At 34.1% G+C, this 23,723-nt stretch overlaps 1 protein-coding gene across 13 annotated transcripts in view; it reads right to left on the bottom strand.

Moving 5' to 3' along the window:
- The window catches only part of DGKB (diacylglycerol kinase beta), a 755,291-nt gene that overhangs the window by 310,742 nt on the left and 420,826 nt on the right, over positions 1 to 23,723 (bottom strand). For all 13 annotated transcript variants that reach the window (XM_032760162.1, XM_032760169.1, XM_032760230.1 and 10 more), the window contains one exon: positions 18,032 to 18,096. In XM_032760162.1, the coding sequence (XP_032616053.1) occupies positions 18,032 to 18,096 (65 nt within the window). The remainder of the gene's footprint in view (positions 1 to 18,031; positions 18,097 to 23,723) is intronic.

Here is a 23,723-nt window from a genome sequence, read left to right as displayed (position 1 = left end):
AGAACCAATGACAAAAACCACATGATTATCTCAATAGATACAGAAAAGGCCTTCGATAAAATTCAACAGCCCTTCATGCTAAAAACTCAATAAACTGGGTATTGATGGAACATATCTCAAAATAATAAGAGCTATTTATGACAAACCCACAGCCAATATCCTACGGAATGGGCGAAAGCTGGAACTATTCCCTCTGAAAACTGGCACAAGGAAGCCCTCTCTCACCACTCCTATTCAATATAGTATTAGAAGTTCTGGCCAGGGCAATCAGGCAAGAGAAAGAAATATAGTGTATTCAAATAGGAAGAGAGGAAGTCAAATTGTCTCTGTTTGCAGATGACATGATTGTATATTTAGAAAACGCCATCATCTCAGCCCCAAATCTCCTCAAGCTGATAAGCAACTTCAGCAGTCTCAGGAGACAAAATCAATGTGCAAAAATCACAAGCACTCCTATACACCAATAATAGACCGAGAGCCAAATCATGAATGAACTCCCATTCACAATTGCTACAAAAAGAATAAAATACCTAGGAATACAACTTACAAGGGATGTGAAGGACCTCTTCAAGGAGAACTGCTCAAGGAAATAAGAGAGGACACCAACAAATGGAAAAACATTTCATGCTCTTGGATAGGAAGAATCTATATTGTGAAAATGGCCATACTGCCCAAAGTAATTTTTAGATTCAATGCTATCCCCATCAAGCAACCATTGACTTTTCTCACAGAATTAGAAAAAACGACTTTAAATTTCATATGGAGCCAAAAAGGAGCCTGTATAGCCAAGACAATCCTAAGCAAAAAGAACAAAGCTGGAGGCATCATGCTACCTGACTTCTAACTATATTACAAGGTTACAGTAACCAAAACAGCATGTTACTGGTACTAAAATAGATATATAAACAAATGGAACAGAACATAGGCCTCGGGAATAATGCCACACATTTACAACTATCTAATCTTTGACAAACTTGACAAAAACAAGCAATAGGGAAAGGATTCCCTATTTAAAAAAAGGTGTTGGGAAAACTGGCTAGCCATATGCAGAAAACTGAAACTGGACCCCTTCCTTACACTTTATACAAAAATTAACTCAAGATGGATTAAAGCTGGAAACCATCATTCTCAACAAACTAATACAAGAACAGAAAACTAAACACTGCATATTCTCACTCATAAGTAGGAGTTGAACAATGAGAAGACATGGAAACGGGGAGGGGAATATCACACACCAGGGCCTGTTGGGGAATGGGGGGCTAGGGAAGGGATAGCACTGGGCATAATACCTAATGTAGGTGACGGATCGATGGGTGCAGCAAACTACCATGGCACATGTATACCTATGGAACAAAACTACATGTTCTGCACATGTACCCCAGAACGTAAAGTATAAAAATAAGAAGAAAAATGGATTAAAGACTTAAATGTAAGACCTAAAACCATAAAAACCCTAGAAGAAAACCTAGGCAATACCATTCAGAACATAGGCATGGACAAAGACTTCATAACTAAAACACCAAAGCAATGGCAACAAAAGCCAAAATTGACAAAGGTGATCTAATTAAATGAAAGAGATTTTGCACAGCAAAAGAAACTATCATCAGTGTGAAAGGCAACCTACAGAATGGGAGAAAATTTTTGCGATCTATCCATCTGACAAAGGGCTAATATCCAGAATCTACAAGGAACTTAAACATATTTACAAGAAAAAAACAAACAACCCCATCAATAAGTGGGCAAAGGATAGGAACAGACACTTCCAAAAGAAGACATTTATGCAGCCAACAAACATATGAAAAAAAGTTCATCATCACTGGTCATTAGAGAAATGCAAATCAAAACCACAGTGAGATAACATCTCATGCCAGTTAGAATGGCGATCATTAAAAAGTCAGAAAACAACAGATTCTGGAGAGGATGTGGAGAAATAGGAATACTTTTACACTGCTGGTGGGAGTGTAAATTATTTCAACCATTGTGGATGTCAGTGTGGTGATTCCTCAAGGATCTAGAACCAGAAATACCATTTGACCAAGTGATCCCATGACTGGGTACATACCCAAAGGATTATAAATCATTCTACTATAAAGACACATGCACACGTATATTTATTTCAGAACTATTCACAATAGCAAAGACTTGGAACCAACCAAAATTCCCATCAATGATAGACTGGATAAAGAAAATGTGGCACATATATACCATGGAATACTAGGCAGCCATAAAAAAGGATGGGTTCATGTCCTTCGCAGGAACATGGATGAAGCTGGAAACCATCATTCTCAGCAAACTAACACTGGAACAGAAAACCAAACACTGCATGTTCTCACTCATAAGTGGGAGTTGAACAATGAGAACACATGGACTCGGGGAGGGGAACATCACACACCAGGACCTGTTGGGAGGTGGGAGACTAGGGGAGGGATAGCATTGGGAGAAATACCTAATGTAGATGACGGGTTGATGGGTGCAGCAAACCACCGTGGCACATGTATACCTATGTAACAAAACTGCATATTCCGCACATGTATCCCAGAAGTTAAAGTATAATAAAAAATAATAATTTAGTGTGCCTAGTAATTTTTTTCATTATATATGAAGTATAATTTGCCAATGATTTTTTCAGTCTTTTAAAAAAATCAGATTACAATGAGTATGGTTCAAAATAACAAAAGTTTGCCAACTCATTGAGTTACCACTACTCTGGATTTTACTGATACTACAGTTTGCAGATAATAAAACAATAATGGCTCCTTTATTGCAATGACTATTCAACTCCATCATAAATATCCCAGGCCAGTAAAATTTATTGTCCATGTAATTGACCTAGATATTGCTCCAATACCTCACATTCAGCAGACACACAATCAAATGCATAATCTTGATCCCACACAACACCTCTTCTTCTACATTCACCTCTTGGTTGGTATTGCCAGTGTTCTGCCTTCATTCACATATTTTCACTCATCATTCCATTCTTTTTCACATTCATAGCGATATCAATTACCAAACTTGGTGTTGGTAACCCCTTTTCTCTTCTACAAATCAATTTCCTTGGTCTTATCCAGTCTTTGTTTAAAATCTATAGTTCCATATTGTGTCAAGGATAAAGGGCTTGTTCCAGTAGGACTGCCCAAGTTCTTTGTGATCTGACTATGATCTACATATTCCTTTGAATCTTCTGTTTCTCACATTTATTTATTTACTTATTTCTGTATTTATTTGAACTATTTGTGGTCACCACTACACATTGATGTTATACAGCTCCAAAGTCATTTGTAAAACTTCTCTTTCTCTTTTAAAATAATGTATTACGTTTTATGCAAAACCTTCCTAATCAACACTGTCCCATCACTGCATAAGAAGTATTTTCTCCTTTGTATCCTCTGTGTATGGTATTCCAACTATTACACTCACCTTACAGTATTATATATGTGTTTCCATGTATCTTTTCCCCACTAAGCTATAAACTCTAAGTGGTTGGAATGGTGTCAAACTCATCTTCTACCCTGAGCAAAAGAAGTCTCTTCTGGAACATATTAGCCTTGCATCAAACGAGTATTTATCTAGACAGAATGTTTAGTAAATTGCTAAATATGTAAATTAGAGCAAGTTATACTTCTGAATTTGTTTTCTAATATGTGAAGTAAAAATAATAATTGTAACTATCTCCTAAGATTGTGTGTGGATTAAATAAAATAATCCAGAAAAACCATTTAGTAGAGTATCTGGAACACAGCCCAGCCTTAAAGAAATATAAATTATGAGTTTTATTGTAGTCTATTGGCACGAGGACACACAACTTACACATTAGGTTTACAACTGTTTATTAGGGTATAATAATTGAGAATAAAAGTAAGATTGGGACTAATGATTAGTGATATTAGCTTAAGTTTTCATGGTAACCAAGCTTTTTTTTTCCCTAGTAAGATGTATAGATCTAGAAAAAGCAATAGAATTTTTTTTAACTTTGTGTTCTTTTCTATATGTCATATGATACTTTAAATTACTTTAGTTATATTTGAAAATAATTTTTATCATTAGGTGAGTAGAAAACAGGCTAAAGCATCCAGGTTGAAATGTAAAACAGCCAAAATGATTAAAGTAATTGAATTTAAACATAAATGAGTTTTATATTCATAAATTTGCAAACTACATGAATCACAGTACATGAAACTTTCTGGTATTTTAGAAGTTATTGCCAAAATTCCAAATGACTTTTGTAATTTAAATATGCCTTAAAGATTAAAGCAAAATGAATTAAATAAGACAAAGTTAGTAAAAGATGAAAAAATAAGTAAACAAAATACTAAAAGAATATGTATAAAGAACAAACTGTGTCTACATATTAAAAGCCAAACAAATTATGCCATCCCAGTGACTAATAAACTTATCAGTAAGTAAGAAGAGTGCATAAGTGGCATGTGCTCTGCATAGACATAAATGTACATGTAAAGATTTATTCTTTAAAAGCATATAAATGTAGAGATGCTTGCTTGCACAGCAAATGGTTTTGTTGCATCAGGATTTCTCCGTGTACTTGTTAGTATTTTTATCACATCATTAAAAAGTTTCAGTAGAAGATGAGGATCATAGAAATTCAGATTTAAGTGACCTCCTTAAAGCTGAGAAATGAACTGCGAAACCCAAAGTCTTTGCAAAGCCCAACTCATTTTTAAAATATATGAAGATTTTGGCAGAGAGTGCTTTTTGACCCCTCTTATTCATTTTTCTTTCTTTCTGTGTACACAAGAACCTCTTAGACTTTATGTGAGCACATGACAGCACCACCGCCCCCGCCAGAGATCACATTTTCCTGAGCTCTTGCCTTTAGGGGTGGCTGGATCACTAAGTCATGATATGAGTAGCAGCCACAGGGGCGACTCCCAGGGGAAAAACTTGGTGAAGATGCTGTGGGCATTGGGCATGGGTATGAGAAGAATACTTTTTGGAGATGTCTTCTCCAGTCCTCAGACAGAAAGAGGCACTTCCTCCTGGTAGCATATTGTACTCCATTTTGCATTTACCTCACTGATAGTCTTTATCATATTTTATTGTGATTACATGTTTGGCTTTTGTCTTCCCTGTAGGCCCAAAGGCTTTTCAAGAGCAGAGAGGACATTTCATATTAACATTACTCATTCTCCAAGTACTTTCACATTATAGAACTATAATAAATATTTCTCAAGCTATACAAAATAATGAAAAGAAAACATAAGAGTCTGCAGGTATGATCCTGATGATGAATTCTGACTTTGAAAGAAAAATCCAGGCAAAATGAGGAAGGCTTGGAAGAGAGTCAGAATGTCCTGGGAATAGGTATAGAATGAATCCAAGGAAATGCCAGATGGTGAGACTTGGAGGCAATAAGTGATAAGATGATCAATCATAATTGCTAGTATTTGGGGGAACACAGTATTTACTAGACACTGTTAAAATGTTCTTCATCCAGTGTTAATTTATTTTTGCAACACACCCCCCAGGTTGATGCCATTAGTATCAATCCTCATTACACTGATTAGAAAACTGGGGCATGGAGAGAGGAGAAATTTTCCTAAAGTCACACAGCTAGGAGGTGGAAGAGCCACTATTTGAAGCCAGGGAGCCCTAACTACCACGTTATAAATATCTGGGGGAAAGAAGAGGTAAATTGAGGAGACCCCAGCATGACTCCCCAATAAAATCTCCTGCTTATTATTGTTGTCTTAATTCTTCATAGTGAAGTATGGCCTATAGGTCACACTTGCTCACATATGATATATGTAGTGTGAGCCTTACTCCTAGCTGCTGGTGTACACCACAACTATTGAGACTTTCTGTGATGCATTATCCATCGGATTTGCATGAGTTGGAAGTAGACGTTTGCATGTTCACACAAGCTGGCCTAAGAACAGAAACGAGCCATCAACTGGGAGGGGGAATTATCATTTAAATCCTAAACATTTCAGTTGCACATCTACTTCCAGGGATCATAAACATAAAAAAAGTTAAATAAGGCAGGAGTTGTCAGTGGTTCGGTGACTACGAAACAGGAATGAGGTAATCAAACTGGTCTTATCTTTCATTGAAAAATGTGAACAAGCTCTCATTGAGTGCCTAGGAGCACTCAACAAGCTTTGATCAACAGAGCTTTGGACCGTACTTAAAATAGCAACATTAAGGCCAGGCATGGTGGCTCACGCCTGTAATCCCAGCACTTTGGGAGGCCAAGGCAGGTGGATCACGAATTCAAGAGATTGAGACAACCCTGGCTAACATGGTGAAACCCTGTCTTTCTTAAAAATGTACCGAAGAAAGTTAAAGTCGATTTTAGTACCAGCAAGACCAGTAAACACCTTAGAAATGTTTTTTAAATACAGTGACAGGCCTAAACAGTTGCAGCCAGTCAACACTGTAAAATAGGGGCAAGAACCTTGGACCATGATTCACTAGAATGTAATTTACTAATCACAAGGAGGGTTTCTTGTTTAGCACTGTATCCTCAGTGCTCCATAGATACATTCAATAAATCTTTGTTGAATGAATAAACCAAAAAAAAAAAAAAACACACTAAAATTAGCTGGCATGGTGGTGCGCAACTGTAGTCCCAGCTACTTAAGAGGCTGAGGCAGTAGAATCACTTGAACCTGGGAGGCGGAGGCTGCAGTGCACTGAGATCGCGCCACTGCACTCCAGCCTGGCGACAGAGCGAGACTCGTCTCAAAATAAATTAATAGCAACATTAATAAGGATGGCATTTATATAGAGAGGCTAGATGGATTCAGCCTGATGACTTGTAGTCAGTCTCTTATTTTGACCAGTCAAGCTACTAAAGTTCCTATCTAGAGAGTGATGTGGAGCTGTGCTTATCAAAGCACAGTTCTTGGACTATGTCCATCAGAGTTTCTGGAGGACATGGTCAAAAATGAAAATTTCTGGACTATGCCTTGAACCAATGAAATCAAAGCATAAAAGGACAGAAAGCTGTATATACATATACCATATTTATACTTTATGAGTTTTTGTATGTTATGTAATTATTATATGTTTATATAAGCTAATTGTCATATATTTATTTATATAATTATTTTATTACTTACTGTTTTTAAATATTTTATTACATACTTATTTATATAACTATTAACTATATTATTTATATAAAATTGCTAGAAATTTTCTAAGAGATTTTAAGTGTTAATTCCACAAAAGTATATGAGTTAATGCAAGTGTGAAATATCTTGATTTAGCTATTCCACAATGTATACAAATATCAAAGAATCTTATTGTACATCATAAATAAATACAACTTATATTTTAATAAAAATAAAATATAAAATATAAGTGACAAATATATGTATGTATATTATATATATACTTATACAAAGCATAACATATATTTTAAATTCTATATGATGTAATTATTATGCTGACTGAAGTTTGGGAACCATGGCTTTACATATCCCAATATGAAAACACTGTTAATGCAGAAAATACAAATTTCAAAATGCTGCATATGTGAGAATATTTTTTTCTTTTCAAAGAGCAATGTTTATGAGTGAACCATTTTTTAAAAAATAAATCATTCAAGGTTAATATTTTAGAATTAACTTTGTTCAGTCAGAAAATAATGTTGAACATTTTCACGTAACTACATGCATTCCAAAAGAAATGCATGAGTAACTAATGCTGATGTGGAGGTAGAAGCAATGCAGAGGGTCTAATTAGTTCCAATTAGCCATGCCAGGGCAATACTTTCTAGGTAAGATTACCTTATAATGAGGTGATTAACCTCTTTGGAAAAAGTTCAAGCCAGACTTACCTTCTACTTAATATGTCCTGTAAAGAAGTGTTAAAAAGAGGGTCCTCAAAATTGTTCCCTGGGATAATTTCCACCAAGAATCAATTGATTCTATTCCAGAAGAATCAAAAAGCATTTTTATTATATTATTGATAGAATGAATCCTAACACATCCATATATTAGAAATTAAGTATTTAAATTTCATATCAAATTAACTAAATTATATGGCACGGATTTTATTTATACTAACAAAACAGCAGTTGAACTCTAGTCAATTCCAAATACAGATCTATCGGCTATCTATGAACATCAAAAGGGAAGAAAATTCTATCATTGATATTGGTTAAGGTCACAGGCTTATTTCCAAAAGTAGACTGTCCATTGTCTAATTAGTTTAGAGGATCCCTTCTGTCTCCAGAACACAACTGAATTTTGTTGCAGCTGGAGAGGCTGATGCTAACCTAGGTGGCAGGGCTGAACACAAGGGAACAGAAGCCTCAGTGTTTTCACCATAAACACTAGATAAATTGAGGATAGGGTTTTTGAAAATAATAGATTTAACTGTTGTCCAAGCTTATCTGTAGTTTCTTCCCTTTAAACTAAATTGATAGTTTACTTATTATGGACTAATTAAAATTATATATATATATAATATTATCTATGTAATATATCTGTTACATATATATATTGTTGTCAGCTTATAAGGAACAATAAGTAATTTTCTTTGCGTTTTAATTTAACAAATACTTCCTGAAAGTTTCCATGTAGGCACACAAGCTACAACAATGAGTAGAAATTTTTTCTAAAAGTGGTTTTTTACTGTTTAATACTCTTCCCTATAAGAAAATACTTAAGCTTGAATTATTCTTGTAATCTTGTGGACATCTCTGAATTAATTACTGTTACTTTACAAATCTTGTTTCTTTATTTGTTATCCTGGAAGTATTTGTATGTGTGTGTATATAAAATTTTTGCATAGACCACATGCAAATTCATGTAAAGTAATAATACGAACGCTAGGAATAGAAAGGCAAAATCAAGGGGAAAATATTTAAAATATTTGCATGGAAATGATAATAATAAAATGTAAGTGCCTTGCAAACAGAAACTAGAAATAAATATTTCTATTTTATTTAAATTAGAGCATATACAATCAACCCTTACTTCAGCATATATCTGTTAGAGCTCAATGGTCACCTCAATTTGGGAGCCCCAGGAAATATCTTCCCTCTGTACAGTTACAAAGTAGAATTTTTCTCTGGTTTATATTCTTCTGCAGAACTTATGATTATCTAAGCTCTCTGTAATCCCAAGTTCCATTTCTTCATTTGCCTTAGATTCTAAAAATCTAGACTTTAGCTGAATGTCCATCACATAAACATTTTAGTAAATGTTTGCAGAAAAAATAAACAACCAAATCAATAGCAGATAAGCGGTATTTTATCCAAGCTTCAGAAACTTTATTAATATTTTTTGTTACTTCACTGCAGTGGCAAAAGTAAAAAATGAACAGGAGAATAAAAAATTTGGCGTGAAAGAAGAAAGAGAGTGGGGGCAAAAAGGGAAGGGAGAAAAGTTACTCTCTTCTTTATTCATCCTCCAGTCCTCACTCACTCTATTCCAAAGAGCCATCTTACAAACATGATTTTAAACAGCCTGGATACAGAAGTAAGTGTTCTGGTGTTATTAATGGTGCCAAGAAATGATGCAGGAAGGTTCAGGTGAATTGAAAACCCCTGCGTGAGAACACACACAGTCCTGACTCATTTAACCATTCTCATTTCTACCTGCTCAGATCCAACAAAGTATTTAAACAAGTCTCAACATACAAATAAAAATACATGAATCGAGGAGCATAGTAAATTATTTTGAAAGTTTTACATTAGAAATACACAGAAGAGCACACATAATTATGAGATTTATATAAATATGATAAAATGAAAACTCTTAGCAAATATATATGTATACAAATATATAAATCTATGCATCACAAATACATATATGTATACACATATATACATCTATATATTTACCTATTTATTTATCTGTACACTATATGGTTTATAGGCAAACCATAATTTAGTCATATGGAAAAACTGGCCTCATGATAATGCTTACACACACAAATTTCAAAAATTTCATTTAAATGATATAGCAAAGTATTCTAAGTTAGAATGAAAAATGAGTATGTTTCTTCTTTAAAAACACATCGATTCATTCTAGTACACAGAAACTAAAGACATAAAAGTGCTTTAGGACATGAAACTCTCATGAAGATATGATTCTCTTCAAAAGGTCCCTGCACAACACCACTATTTATAATAAAAGTGATTTTATTCAAAACACTAAAAGTGACAAACATTTAACTTTTAATTTCAGTAGTACTGTTTACCTAGTTGGCTTATAAAAGATAGTGACATATACACAAGGTAGAAGTGTGCCTTAAAACATGATAATAATTTACATTTTTAAATGAAAAAAATTCAGTCTACAATAATGAAGTTGTCTTGACTGAGGCAAAAGTGAGGTCAAATACCTGAATGATGACATTGTGATGTACTTCATCCTTTCTTTACTTTCACTGTTTTTAATAGATTGTGAATGTCAGTAATTTAAAAATCAATTGTACTCCTGAAATAACAGTTTAATTCCTAAAAGTTTAAAGTGAAAGAAAACATGAATTCCTACAAATGTGATTCTACAAAGATACATGTTAAAAGCCTTCAGAGGAAAATAAATACAAATATCTTCTATATTCTATTTGCTATGTCATACCTGACTCAAAAATATATGTAAGATATACATATAAGAGAATATGTCATGAAATTCATTGGATGCCAATTTTCAATTGGCTTTTGTCATTTGTACATTAAAGATTCTTACAGAAGATCAAGAAAATTATAAATATGAATACATCAACAGAATATATCATCATGATGTAAGACAATTTGAATTGCTCTGGAACTTCAAAAGTATTTTGTTGAATTCACAGAAATAATTTCTCAATGGTACTTTACATGGTAAGTAAAAATATTTGGCTTTGATATAGCATTTTTCTGTCACTACGGAAATATTTTATTTTTAACTTCTCATTATATTCTAGAACTTTAATGGAATTTTTTATCTCTAGATAACAAATGGCAATTTTGTGTTCTATTACTCTAGTCTGTGGGTTTTTCTTTGTCTCTATAGCAAAACAGAAAAAAAATACACAGGTCTGATTTTTCTATTCTTAGAAATGATAATTTTCCATATATAATGGTGTGTGTGTGTGTGTGTGTATATATATATGTATATGTATGTATATATATGTATACGTATGTGTATATATATGTATATGTATATATATACACACACACATATATAAGCATACATATAAGGAGAGTGATATTTTATATTTAGTCTTCAGTTCAATACCATCAACACATAAAGAATAATAAGTTGAAAATTGTATACTTCTGACATATAAATTGATAATAAGAAGCACAAACTAATCTACAAGTAATCTCATATTATTTATTTGTAGAACACAATGCTCAGGGATTTATGTTGAAGAATTTTTGTTTGTTTTGCATTGCTGGTTCTTGAGGGTTACATACATAAAGGCTGAGAAAACTAAAAGGTATTAATATCTGAAATAACAGTTATGTAGAATCAAGACTCACTCTACATATCACAGTTCAATCTTTATTGCATTTTTTGCACTATAAAAGCATAAACTATAAAGGTAGTAAGATATATAGAAAAATATAGAGAAGATAAATATACCATGAAATAGTAAATAACTTAAAGAATAAATATCTATTGAGTACACAGTATGTTCCACAAACTGTGTAGTTACTAAAGCCCAAGAAAGAAAATCAGAAAGTAGTACAGAAATAAATCACATATTTCTGACCAGGGGGCTGCGAAACTATCTTTGCTTCATTCCAAAAATTAGAGACCAGATACTTTAAAATAAGCTGAGTGGATTTAAACAGTATTATTGTGATCACTGGCCATAAGTGCTTACTAGCTAATTTCTTTTAGTTTATTCTAGTAAAATGAATCATTGAAACCATGCTATGACTACATTTTTAAGAAATCTTTGTAAGACCACCTGATATGGTTTGGCTGTTTCCCCACCAAATCTCATCTTGAATTTCCACATGTTGTGTGAGGGACCCAGTGGGAAGTAATTGAATCCTGGAGGCAGGTCTTTCCCATGCTGTTCTCATGATAATGAATAAGTCTCACAAGATCAGATAGTTCTGTAAGGAGGAGTTTCCCTGCACAAGCTAGCTCTCTCATTGTCTGCCACCATCCATGTACGATGTGACTTGTTCCTCCTTGCCTTCCACCATGATTGTGAGGCCTTCCCAGCCATGTGGAACTGTAAGTCCAATAAACCTTTCTTTTGTAAATTGTCCAATCTCTAATTAATGTCTATCAGCAGCATGAAAACAGACTAATGCAATAAATTGGTACCAGTAGAATGGGGCACTGCTGAAAAGATACCCCAAAATGTGAGAGCAACTTTGGAACTGGGTAACAGGCAGAGGTTGGAACACTTTGGAGGACTCAAAAGAAGGCAGGAAAATGAGGGAAAGTTTGGAGCTATCTAGAGATTTGTTGAATGGCTTTGACCAAAATGCTGATAATGATATGGACAATGATATCCAGGCTGAGGTGGCCTCAGATGGAGATGAGGAACAGGTTGGGAACTGGAGCAAAGGTGACTTGTTATGTTTTAGCAAAGAGACTGGTGGCATTTTGTCCCTGCCCTAGAGATTTGTGGAACTTTGAACTCAAGAGAGATGATTTAGGGTATCTGGTGGAAGAAATTTCTAAGCAGCACACCATTCAAGAAGTGACTTGGGTGCTGTTAAAGGCATTTGGTTTTATAAAGGAAGTAGAACATAAAAGTTTGGAAAATTTGCAGCCTGACAATGCTATAGAAAAGAAAATCACATTTTCTGTGGAGAAATTCAATAGGCTGCAGAAATTTGCATAAGTAATGAGGAGTCAAATGTTAATCCCCAAGACAATATGGGAAAATGTCTCCAGGGCATGTCAGAGACCTTTGCAGTAGGCCTTCCCATGATAGGCCCAGAGGCATAAGAGGAAAAAATGGTTTTGTGGGCTAAGCCCAGGGTCCCCATGCTGTGTGCAGCCAAGGGACTTGGTGTCCTGTGTCCCAGCTGCACCATCCATGGCTGAAAGGGGCCAACATGAGCTCAAACCATAGCTTCAGAGGGTGCAAGCCTCAAGCCTCAGCAGCTCCCACATGGTGTTGAGCCTGAGAGTGCACAGAAGTAAAGAACTGGGGTTTGAGAACCTCTGCCTAGATTTCAAAGTATGTATGGAAACGCCTGGATGCCCAGGAAGCAGTTTGCTGCAGGGGCAGGACTCTCACAGAGAACCTCTGCTAGGGCAGTGAGGAAGGGAAATGTGGGGTAAGAACCCCCACAAAGCATCCTTACTGGGGCCCCACCTAGTGGAGCTGTGAGAAGAGGGCCACCATCCTCCAGACCCCAGAATGATAGATCCACCGACAGCTTGCACCATGTGCCTGGAAAAGCCCCAGACACTCAATGCCAGCCTGTGAAAGCAGCCAGGATGGGAGACTATATCCTGCATAGCCACAGGGGCAGAGCTGCTCAAGGTCATGGAAGCCTACCTCTTGGCATCAGCTTGACCTGGATGTGAGACATAGAGTCAAAAGGAGATCATTTTAGGGCTTTAAGATTTGACTGTCCCACTGGATTTTGCAGTTGTGTGGGGGCAAGTAGCCCCTTTGTTTTGGCCAATGTCTCCCATCTGGAATGGCTGTATTTACTCAATGTCTGTGCTCCCATTGTATCTAGGAAGTAACTAACTTGCTTTTGATTTTGTAGGCTCATAGGCAAAAGGGACTTGCCTTGTCTCAAATGAGACTTTGGACTGTGGACTTTTGAGTTAATGCTGAAATGAATTAAGACTTTGGGGGACTGTTGGGAAGGCATGATTTGTTTTGAAATATGAGGACATGAGATTTGGGAGGGGCCATGGGCAGAATGATATGGTTTGGCCATATTCCCACTCAAATATCATCTTGAATTTCCATGTGTTGTGGGAGGGACCTGGTGGGTGGTAACTGAATCATGGGGGTAAGTTTTTCCCATGCTGTTCTTATGATAGTGAATAAGTCTCATGGGATCTGACGGTTCTATATGGGGTAGTTTCCCTGCATAAGCTCTCTCTCTCTTTGCCTGCTGCCATCCACATAAGATGTGACTTGCTCCTCCTTGCCTTCTGCCCTGCCATGATTGTGAGGCCTTCTCAGCCATGTGGAACTGTAAGTCCAATAAACCTTTCTTTTGTAAATTGTCCAGTCTCAGGTATGTCTTTATCAGCAGTGTGAAAACAGACTAATACACCGCCGATACTTTTCCTGTAACTGGTTCCATTTTGCATGTTACTTGGAAGTCCTTTTCAATGTTACATAGTTTTACACAAGGAATTCCACACTGCTTTGCATGTTTTTCTAAAATCATTATATGCCTTTATAATTGCCCTTTTTAATGTTGCTTATTTTAGTGTGGTAATAAATAATTATTAATATCCTTTTTTTCCAAAAAGGAAGTATTTAAAGTCAGCTATCTAAATAGCACCATGAGAAGTATTATGTATGTGAATTATGAATGTAAATATGTTTATGAATACTAATTGCCAATTTATATAAATATTTTGAATATCAATATTATGTAATAAATAGTTTAAAATTCTAGTAGCATAAATATTTAAAGTTTTTTTTTTTCTTGAGTCTAAAGGACTGGAAATTTTTATTCAAATTCAGTTTGTTGGAAGAATATCTTAAAGTTTAGGAAGTTAAATAGCATGCTTTCTTTTAACAGTTAACTTAGATTTATATAGAAATTGGGAAGAACATGATATAAACCTTTCAACTAGCACTCTCTTAAGCACCGGAAAAATCATTACCTTTCCCAGTTCTTTCAATTTCTGTCATAAGAAGCATAGAGAACAGAACTATATATTTTGGTAATTAATTTCCTTAAGATAATGTTAGAAACATCATGTTCTTTAAAATATAAATGAATTTCAAGGTGAGCATGCTGGAGGATAATATTAATGGCATGTGATTTATTGTGACAAGAGATCTGATCTGAAATACCATTATTAGGAGTACTTAAAAAAATCCATTTGCAAATTCCTGAAAATATGAAAGTGTGCTATGGCTGAGCCTGTCGCAATGTTGAAATCTGAACTATCTGCCATTGTAAGTACGAAATTGCTTGGGTACAATATGTCTTCCTCACAGAAATTCATCAGAAAATGTTCATATCCTGAATATATCACATTATGGTTTAGGGAATTGCCTAAATGCTTGAAATGATAACTGTAGACTTAATCTGCAAATGTATAGATTGAAACATACATGCCTAATTGACTTGGTAATATATGGAATTCGGTGGCTGATCATTATCTTAAAAAACATTTGGCCAATAATACATTGAACATCTACTCTATACCTGGTTCTTGAACTCGCAATAGAAACCTGTGACTTTGTGTCATTTTACAGAGTATTTTCTATGTTATTATCTCTAGCGAAGAGTCCCTATAAGCTATTTATAAGCCAGATTCATTCATTTTCTTTGCAAAACTCAAATTTGCAAAGAAGTTTTAATAGTTAGTTTTACATCTTGTAAAAAACATTGCAGTTTACGAACACATTGTTGTAAATGGCATCTAATCACAAATTGAGCAGTGAGAAATGTCACAAATTAGTAGAGCTATTAGTAATAAAAAATTAAATAGATATGTGAATAATAGAAGTCTTTATGAGTAAGAAGACTTAAAAATTATTCTGCAGAAAGAAATTCATTAGCCTCTTATGCTTGAGAGAGGGTAATAAATATTGGCATTCTTACACATAGGTTGTCAAATATGATTAGCACATAAATATATTGATATACCTCTCTATACATTCAATTCTCCCCTGCCCTCTCACCCTGCTGCCACAATTCTCTCCTTTTTCTGTTGCTATGGCTCTCTTTTTCTCTCTCTTTCTCTCTCTCCTCAATAAGTGTAGGACAGTAATGCCTTATAAATTGTAAACATTTGTTTTCTTGGTATATTTCTTAAAGCCTTTAACTCTCTAAGAGGTACACTCCAAAAGGTATTATCCAAACACGCTTTTGTTTTTGCTTGAAACCTATTTTAATATATGAATATAAACTTCTTTATGAATATAACATAAATAATATATATGAATATAAATATGAATGCTTCATAGAATGACATGTGGAAAAGCATAGACTACTCTATCTTATGTTTTGTATACATTAATAGCTATATTCATTTCCAGGATATTTGAGGTGTATAATCAAGTGCTGAAATCTATACAGTACATATACTTTCACTGTTATGTCAATTTATTTTTACATGTGTTTCATGAACTAAAACTAAATCTTGTAAAATAAAAATGTCTATTCTAGGTACAAAGACAATCTATAGGTGCAAAATTTTAATTAGATTACTTTCATTTAATTTTGAAATGCACCTGGAGCAAAATTCAAACAGTACAATAAAGAAAAATACAGTTGTCACCACAACCACTTTGTTCCCCTCTCCAGAAGCAACCAGAGTTATAAAATTTGTGTGAATTATTCTGAAAATATATGTACACATATATATCCATATATGCATTTATTTCATTTTCTTTACAATAAAAAGTATAGTTTTCTGAGCTATGAGGAAAAAAGCAAATCATAAGCTCATGATTTATTTGTAGGGTAAAAAACAAATCAAGGCAATACCCAACATAGGTATTAGATTATGTTTTTAGTTACTAAAAATATATATATCTTTTTTGAGATGGAATCTCGCTCTGTTGCCCAGGCTGGAGTGCAATGGTGCAATCTCAGCTCACTGCAACCTCTGCCTCCTGGGTTCAAATGATTCTCCTGCCTCAGCCTCTTGAGTAGCTTGGGTTACAGGCACCCACTACCACACCCTCATTTTTGTATTTTTAGTAGAGACAAGGTTTCTTCATGTTGGTCGGGCTGGTCTCGAACTCCCGACCTCATGATCTGCTCGCCTTGGCCTCCCAAAGTGCTGGGATTACAGGCATGAGCCACCGTGCCCGGCCTACTAAAAAGATCTCAATTGGTAAGTTTAATGAAAAATTGATACAAACTCATGAAACATTTGCTGTGATGATTTATGCATAAAGTAGTGCACTCAATTTTAATATTTAGAAAACTATAAAACAATTTTGAAATAGTTTTTAACAGTATTTATTATGAAACTACATGGGAGATTACATCAATGTACTCATGAGTGAAAAATTGAAATAAATGTAAGAATGTCCAGGGGCAGGTATCTAATAAATGGTCTGTAACACTTATGGCAAGATGTAAGCCAAATGCAGAGACAATAAAGCCCTTGGCTTTGAATATTAATAGATAAAGTAACTTAAATATCTATACAGAAATGCTAGTTATGGTTTTGTAGCTTTGTGAGCTGAATAGAGTGGAAATGAGTATAATTGAAGCAAAAGATAATTCACTTCTTCTGCCCCACTCTTCTAGGGGAGTGAGGTGGAGAGAGCCATATTTCCTTCTAGAAATGGGGAAGATACGGAACCAAGGCTTTCCTATTTCCCTGAGTAACTGTGAAGGTCAGTGTCTACATTTTTGAAGAAAAAATGTTTGCCTATTGCTCTTATGAGGAAAGAAATTTTGTTTGTCAAGGCTTTTCTCCTTGAAGAAATGTCTCTAAAAATAATTTATATTGGCATTGATATTACTATAATTTCTTTTGCATTTAGTTTAGGCCAATTTGAAGCTGAGAGTCCAAAGATATATAATCCCTATGTAATATACACTTAGCATTATCAAATCAGAACCCTGTGTTTTTCCTTGGGATTAAGGTTGATTGCTGTTAATATAAGTCATGCAAACTTCCAGTGTGTCTTAAAACTATTATTTTCATATTTTACTTGAAATCTTTCTTTATAGCACATGAGAATGAAATAGAGATGACTCATTGCATTCTTCATCATAGTTTCATCACAACCTAAGAAAAATTTAATTCATTTATCCTATCGTCTTAATATTTACACACACACACACACACACACACACACACACACGCACACAAAGCCTCATTAAGCCACTATATTATAAAATATTCTACACCATCTAGTGATCTTTCTATGGCAAAATTCAGTAACTATATCTATAATTTCATCTCTTTTGTCATCTTACCTACTGTTGAATTTCTCTGGGTGTTTTTCTCTCATGATGTGGAATCTGTGTGCAATGGAGGCATCCTAAGGGGAGAAAATAGAAAACAAAAACAGGACGGTTTATGATCCTATTATCTTGTGAAAATGTAGGCTAAAATAAAAAAATAACATTTTAAAATGAACTTCTCTTTACAATATTATTGCCAACAAGACTATGTGAAATTAGGCAAAAATGTGTGATCCATATAAATTCTATGCAGAAGTGATTTATGTAATAATTTCACAATTGATTATTTGTTACATTTACATCCAAGACTTTATTGCTATTTAATTTCTATATCTCCTTTAATGACTGGCTTTGGCCTCATGTTCAACGTATGTTGAAGATAGCACATATGAATGTAAATGTCAAATAGTAATGGAAAATATTGTTAAGCAACAGTTAGAAGGATGGCCTAAGTGGAGAAATGATCAGTACAGAAGCTCCTAATTATTTGAGATTAATTATGGGTAAAAGGATAGTTTGAGGGTGCATGTCTAGTAAAGATAAGTGCAATACTTGACTTCAGAATTTGCTCAGGTTGTCTTGATGTGTAATTAATAACTGTTTGGACCACAAGCAACTTTCTGGCATATCTCGTTGAATAGAAAAAACAACAACAACAACAAAGAGAAACATTAATTTTGGGGGAATTGGTGACAGATACAATTTGTTTCTGAGACCCCAAGTGCATCAGTTCTGACCCTAATGGATGTTTTTTACTTTTAGCAAATACAGAATTTTTCCATGAGATGGAAATCATACTCAATGTGTGAGACTGGTGAAATACTGCTATCCAAGCTTTTCAAGCACGGACTGCTCCAACTGACTCTAAATAATTATCTCTGTTATTCCAAGTGTGGAGATATTTTCCCATTCTTCATCCACACATGATTAATCACTCAAATGAGGAACTAATATATTTACCAGTCATCTCAACAGAAAAGGGCTATTGTTGACATTCACTGTTAATTTTGTTTCAAAGTGGAGATAAAAGAAAAAGAAAACCAAACTCAAGGAAATAAAGAAGTTGTGTATTTGAGAGAACCTTGAAAACACTAATCAAGGATTAAAAGTCTAATGAATGAAATGAAAGGCTAATGTGCTTACTCATGCATAACAAAGCACGAAGCACAAAAAGAGAGGGACCAATGCCCACTGCAGATGGCAGAGAGTTGCAGGATAGAGCTAACTGTAATTTTTTTCTGTATAAACATTTGATACCCTAAAATTTGTCAAGTAATTGAATTAATCCATGAATGAAAATCACCCAGACATATAGATAGAGGTGTATAGAAACAATGCTTATAATAAAGGTTACAAAAATCCCCTTCTACGGTTTAATATTTAAGATGTTATTTTGTTATATATACATGGCCAACTTCCTGGTTTGCTAGGAAGTACAAATATCAAGATGGTTCACTTTTATTCATCCAACGATAACTCTCTAATCTAGTCACAGAGTTCCTTTTTATAAATTTAATTCTATTAAGTCATAAACATATTATACTTTATAACATGAAGTTGTCTTACTGTGGTATGAGATTACAGGAAAAACATCTGAACTGGGCTATTTATGGTATATGTAGCATGATCAATTAATTAATTTTGAAATGCACTTACTTTTACTTTATCCCTAATCTGGTACAAAATCAATTTGGAACACCTTCCAATTAAAGGCATACATTCAGCAGACTAGTTAAACAAAAGCAAAGGAATATGAATCAAACACTAAGAATGAATGATCAATATTGCTTCCCAAAAGGAGAGTATCATTGAATTTACTTCTGCTTGAATTGTTTCTGCTAAGTTGGGGAGACTGAGACTTTTAAAAATAGATTGTGTAGTACAATTTTTTTACAAGTGTATATTTTTGTAATAACAAATTTCTTCCTTTACAAAGCAACATAAACAGAATAGAGAAAGGGAGAGAGGCAAGAAGAGAGGAGGGAGAAGAGAGTGGAGAGACAGCAAAAGACCATTTAAGTAGACTAGACTATAATTGGGTAAACTCCTAGAAACACAGGACTGCATAGCCAAAGATAAAACTGATATTAGCTTATCTATCTTCAAGATACTTGGACAATGGATCATTTAGTTAAGAGGGGAAAAAATAAAACGTAGTGTCAAACACTAGCAGGTCTTTTCCTTGTGTTGAATAGGTTCCACCATAAAAAGAGAGCTGGCATTGCCAACTACAGGATTGATAAGGAACAATGACAGCAGGTGTTCATTTGGATGAGAATTCAGATCCAATTCACATGGGACCCTGTCCCTTTGGCATAACTCCAAAGGGCTTGATAGAGTACTGCCAAAATCTGCAACATTATCCAGCAGCCATTTTTCAAGAGACACTAAAGGTTCTCTAAAGACAGGCCAAATAAGAAAAAGCTAAAATGCAATTTTAAAATAAATTTTACCATTTCTGTCTGAATGCATTACAGTTTTTAGACAACAGAAATAAATTAGCATTACTTCCACTTCCTAGAAGGCAGAAACTCTGAATTCAGACTTTCTACTTCCAAGCCTTGTGACTTCAAACAAATTATTTATTCATTGAGAATCACAGCTTTGTTATCTTTAAAAGAGGATACTGACATCCCTTCAAAGCACCTTGGTGGAGATTTAATATCATTCTCTATAGCAATTGGAACAGTATTCTGTATAGCTCGTAGTTTCATACATCTTATATACAAACCAGTATTTTCTTAAAGTTAAATGAGAATGCTAAATATGGTTAAATGACATATTTTTGAAATATATCTTTAAAGACTCAAATTGCTTTTTATTATTTCCTTAACCTATATAGCTTTATTTTTAATTAATTAAAAAATCTAAGAAATGAAAATAAATCAATTTTATTAAAGCAAAACAAATTTAAGCCCTCATCGTGTTATTCAAACAGTAAAAAAAAATTAGCAACTTTTCTTGCTATATTTACATATATAAGTAGATACAAATATATGTATATCAAATAATCAGCTTATTAGCCATATCTGTCTCCAATACTTGGTCACTAGTATTTTTCTGAAACGTATTTTTCCTTTTTCTGTATAGACTTATTTATGTTTTAAGTAAAATTGCCCTAAATCTCCAAATTTGCATTTTATGATATTAATTTGAAAAGCTGATTATTTTCTATGGATCATAGCATTTTCAATTGAGAGAATATTCTATATGTGTTGAGATCCCAGAGCCTATAGCAAATTCTGCTGAGGAGAATATTGTCTTTATAAAAGGTAAAATATATGTACCCAAATATTGTCATCAGTATTATCTTTTATTCTGTTTAAAGAATCTTTCTCTCACAAATAGTTTCTAAAATTTGTCAAGTAAATTGTTCGTTTTTGATGATTTGACCATTGCACCACATTAAATATCTTTTCAATTTTATTCCATTTTAGAATCGAATATAAATTTAGCCAATTAGAAATGAGTTTCATCAAAAGAGTTATTCCAAAATCGAATTTTAGAATTAAAAATATCTTGCATACTATACGGGTTTTTATTATTGAAATAATTTAGTTCTTCCTTGTTTTTGGAGGAATAAATTCCAGTCTCTCCCTGTGTGCAAACTTTTCTTTTTCTCAAAAATTGTAATTTACTAAAAAGTTTCAAAAGCTGGTTTTCGGTGCTGTATTTGTTGAATATTTTGTTAAAGATTTCCAGTAATATTTTCGAAGTGTTATTGCATACAAGAAAATTGCCAATTTTAAGTGTACACTTCAATAAGTTTTGTCAAAGGTGTACAATAACAACAACCTTTTCCTAAGCTTTTGTTCATTCATATTTCTTCTTACGTGGACTACATATTGAAGTCTGTGTCCATTTATCTCTGTATATTAAATTGACTGGGTTCAAGACCCAGCTCTAAATTTTACTGAATATTTTACCTTGAAAAGTTTGCTTAGATTACCATTATTGTCATTTTCCTATATTAAAATAAGAATAATTTTAATAATGCCTGCCTTGCTTTGAAGATCTGGTGTTCTAATACCTGGAAAATAACGAGAACTGTGCCTGGTGTATAGAAAGCAAGAAAATAAATGTTAGCTATTACTATTGAAATATATTCATGATTTTGAGATTCATAATACCTTCTCCTTTGGTTTATTGAGATGGTTAATTAAATAAATTGCATAATCTTTAAGATGAAGTATATGAGGAAATTTTTGCTTTGGTATTCAGAATTTTGTGGGTTATGCATTCATATATGATAAATTATCTAACAAACTCAAAAGGGCGAGGAATATCACACTATACTTAAACTTCACATAAATATTTCTGCACTAGTACATATGAATATTGACTCAAGGAAAGATAAATTAACAATGTGAGATAGAGCTAACTGTAATTACAGTTACACTAGAAACACTACACTTTGTAATACCACAAAGAGCAGCTTAGTTCAGGTTATAGTTCTCACTAAGAAACTATAAAAATTTGGGTTTACAAAGCTTTGTTAGATGGAGCTTTTAGATAAGAGATTGTGGTTCTGTATTTCCCATCTGGAATAAAACAACGTTTGCTCTCCTGACAGTCTTTACCTGAATGTACTATGCTCTCTTGACAATCATTACCTGAATATAATATTTATATAAGGCACTATTTTTACCTGTTAATATTTTTAAAGAAAATTACAATAATAGCCACAAGTGGGATTATTTCCCAGGCAGATTGTATCAGATATTGATATCTGTAGTGCTGGGTTGATAAACAGAGCCAGAAGGTTTTCTTCTTTATGCTGCAGAATAGTTAATAATGCATGGGAATTATTTGTTCTTTAATCATCTGTGAAATGTTGGCCTGGCATTTTTTTTAGAGCTAACATTTTGGTTTTCTTGATTTCTCTGATATATTAGTTTTTCTATCTCTTCATAAATTATGTGTTTTATTACATCATCTGTAGTGGGCTCAGTGGTGCCCCCCAAAAAGTTATCAAATGCTAATAGCTGGAACCTGGTAACTTTTTTTTTATAGAAGTGACCAAGTTCATGATTGATATCGACTGGAACCAGCGACTCCTCTCTACATTGCACTTTCTTTTTGCGGGAATAGGAATGTGTACAACTGTCATACTATGCTTTTTTTGCCACTGTATTTTGAAAGCACATAACTTGTTTTCTACTTTCACATGTCCACAAATGGAGAGATATTTTACCTGAAGATGGATCATACCAAGTGTCATCTATATCTGATTTAGGTTATTTACATGATGAGCTTTGGGACTTGGAGCTGAAGATATTTAGATCAGATTTTCTACTTAAGTTGATGATGTAAAGGACTGAGCCATTTGGGGATATCAAAATGAGGTAAATGTATTTTGCACACAGACATGAATCTTTGGGGGCCAGAGGACAGTTAGCAGTGGGATGACTGTGATCCCTAAACATATCAGGTCCTAATCTCTAGAACCTTGAAATGTTACCTTCGATGGTAAAGGTTTTTGAAAATATGATTAATAATTTGGTGATGAGAAGATTATCCAGGTGGGACCTAATTCCCTTCACAATTTCCTTATGAGAGAGAAACAGAGATTAGACAGGAGGAGACGATGAGACTATAAAGGCAGACATTGGAGTGGTGCAGCCACAGCTTAAAGAATGCTGAAAGCCACCAGAAGCCGAGAGTGGCAAGAAATGTTTTCTTCCCCATCGCCTCTGGAGGGAGC

This window comes from Hylobates moloch, unplaced genomic scaffold (assembly GCF_009828535.3).
Source record: "Hylobates moloch isolate HMO894 unplaced genomic scaffold, HMol_V3 SCAFFOLD_1, whole genome shotgun sequence".
NCBI classification, from domain to species: domain Eukaryota; kingdom Metazoa; phylum Chordata; class Mammalia; order Primates; family Hylobatidae; genus Hylobates; species Hylobates moloch.
Note: the sequence above shows the minus strand (reverse complement) of the source record. Positions and strands in the feature narration are given on the sequence as shown.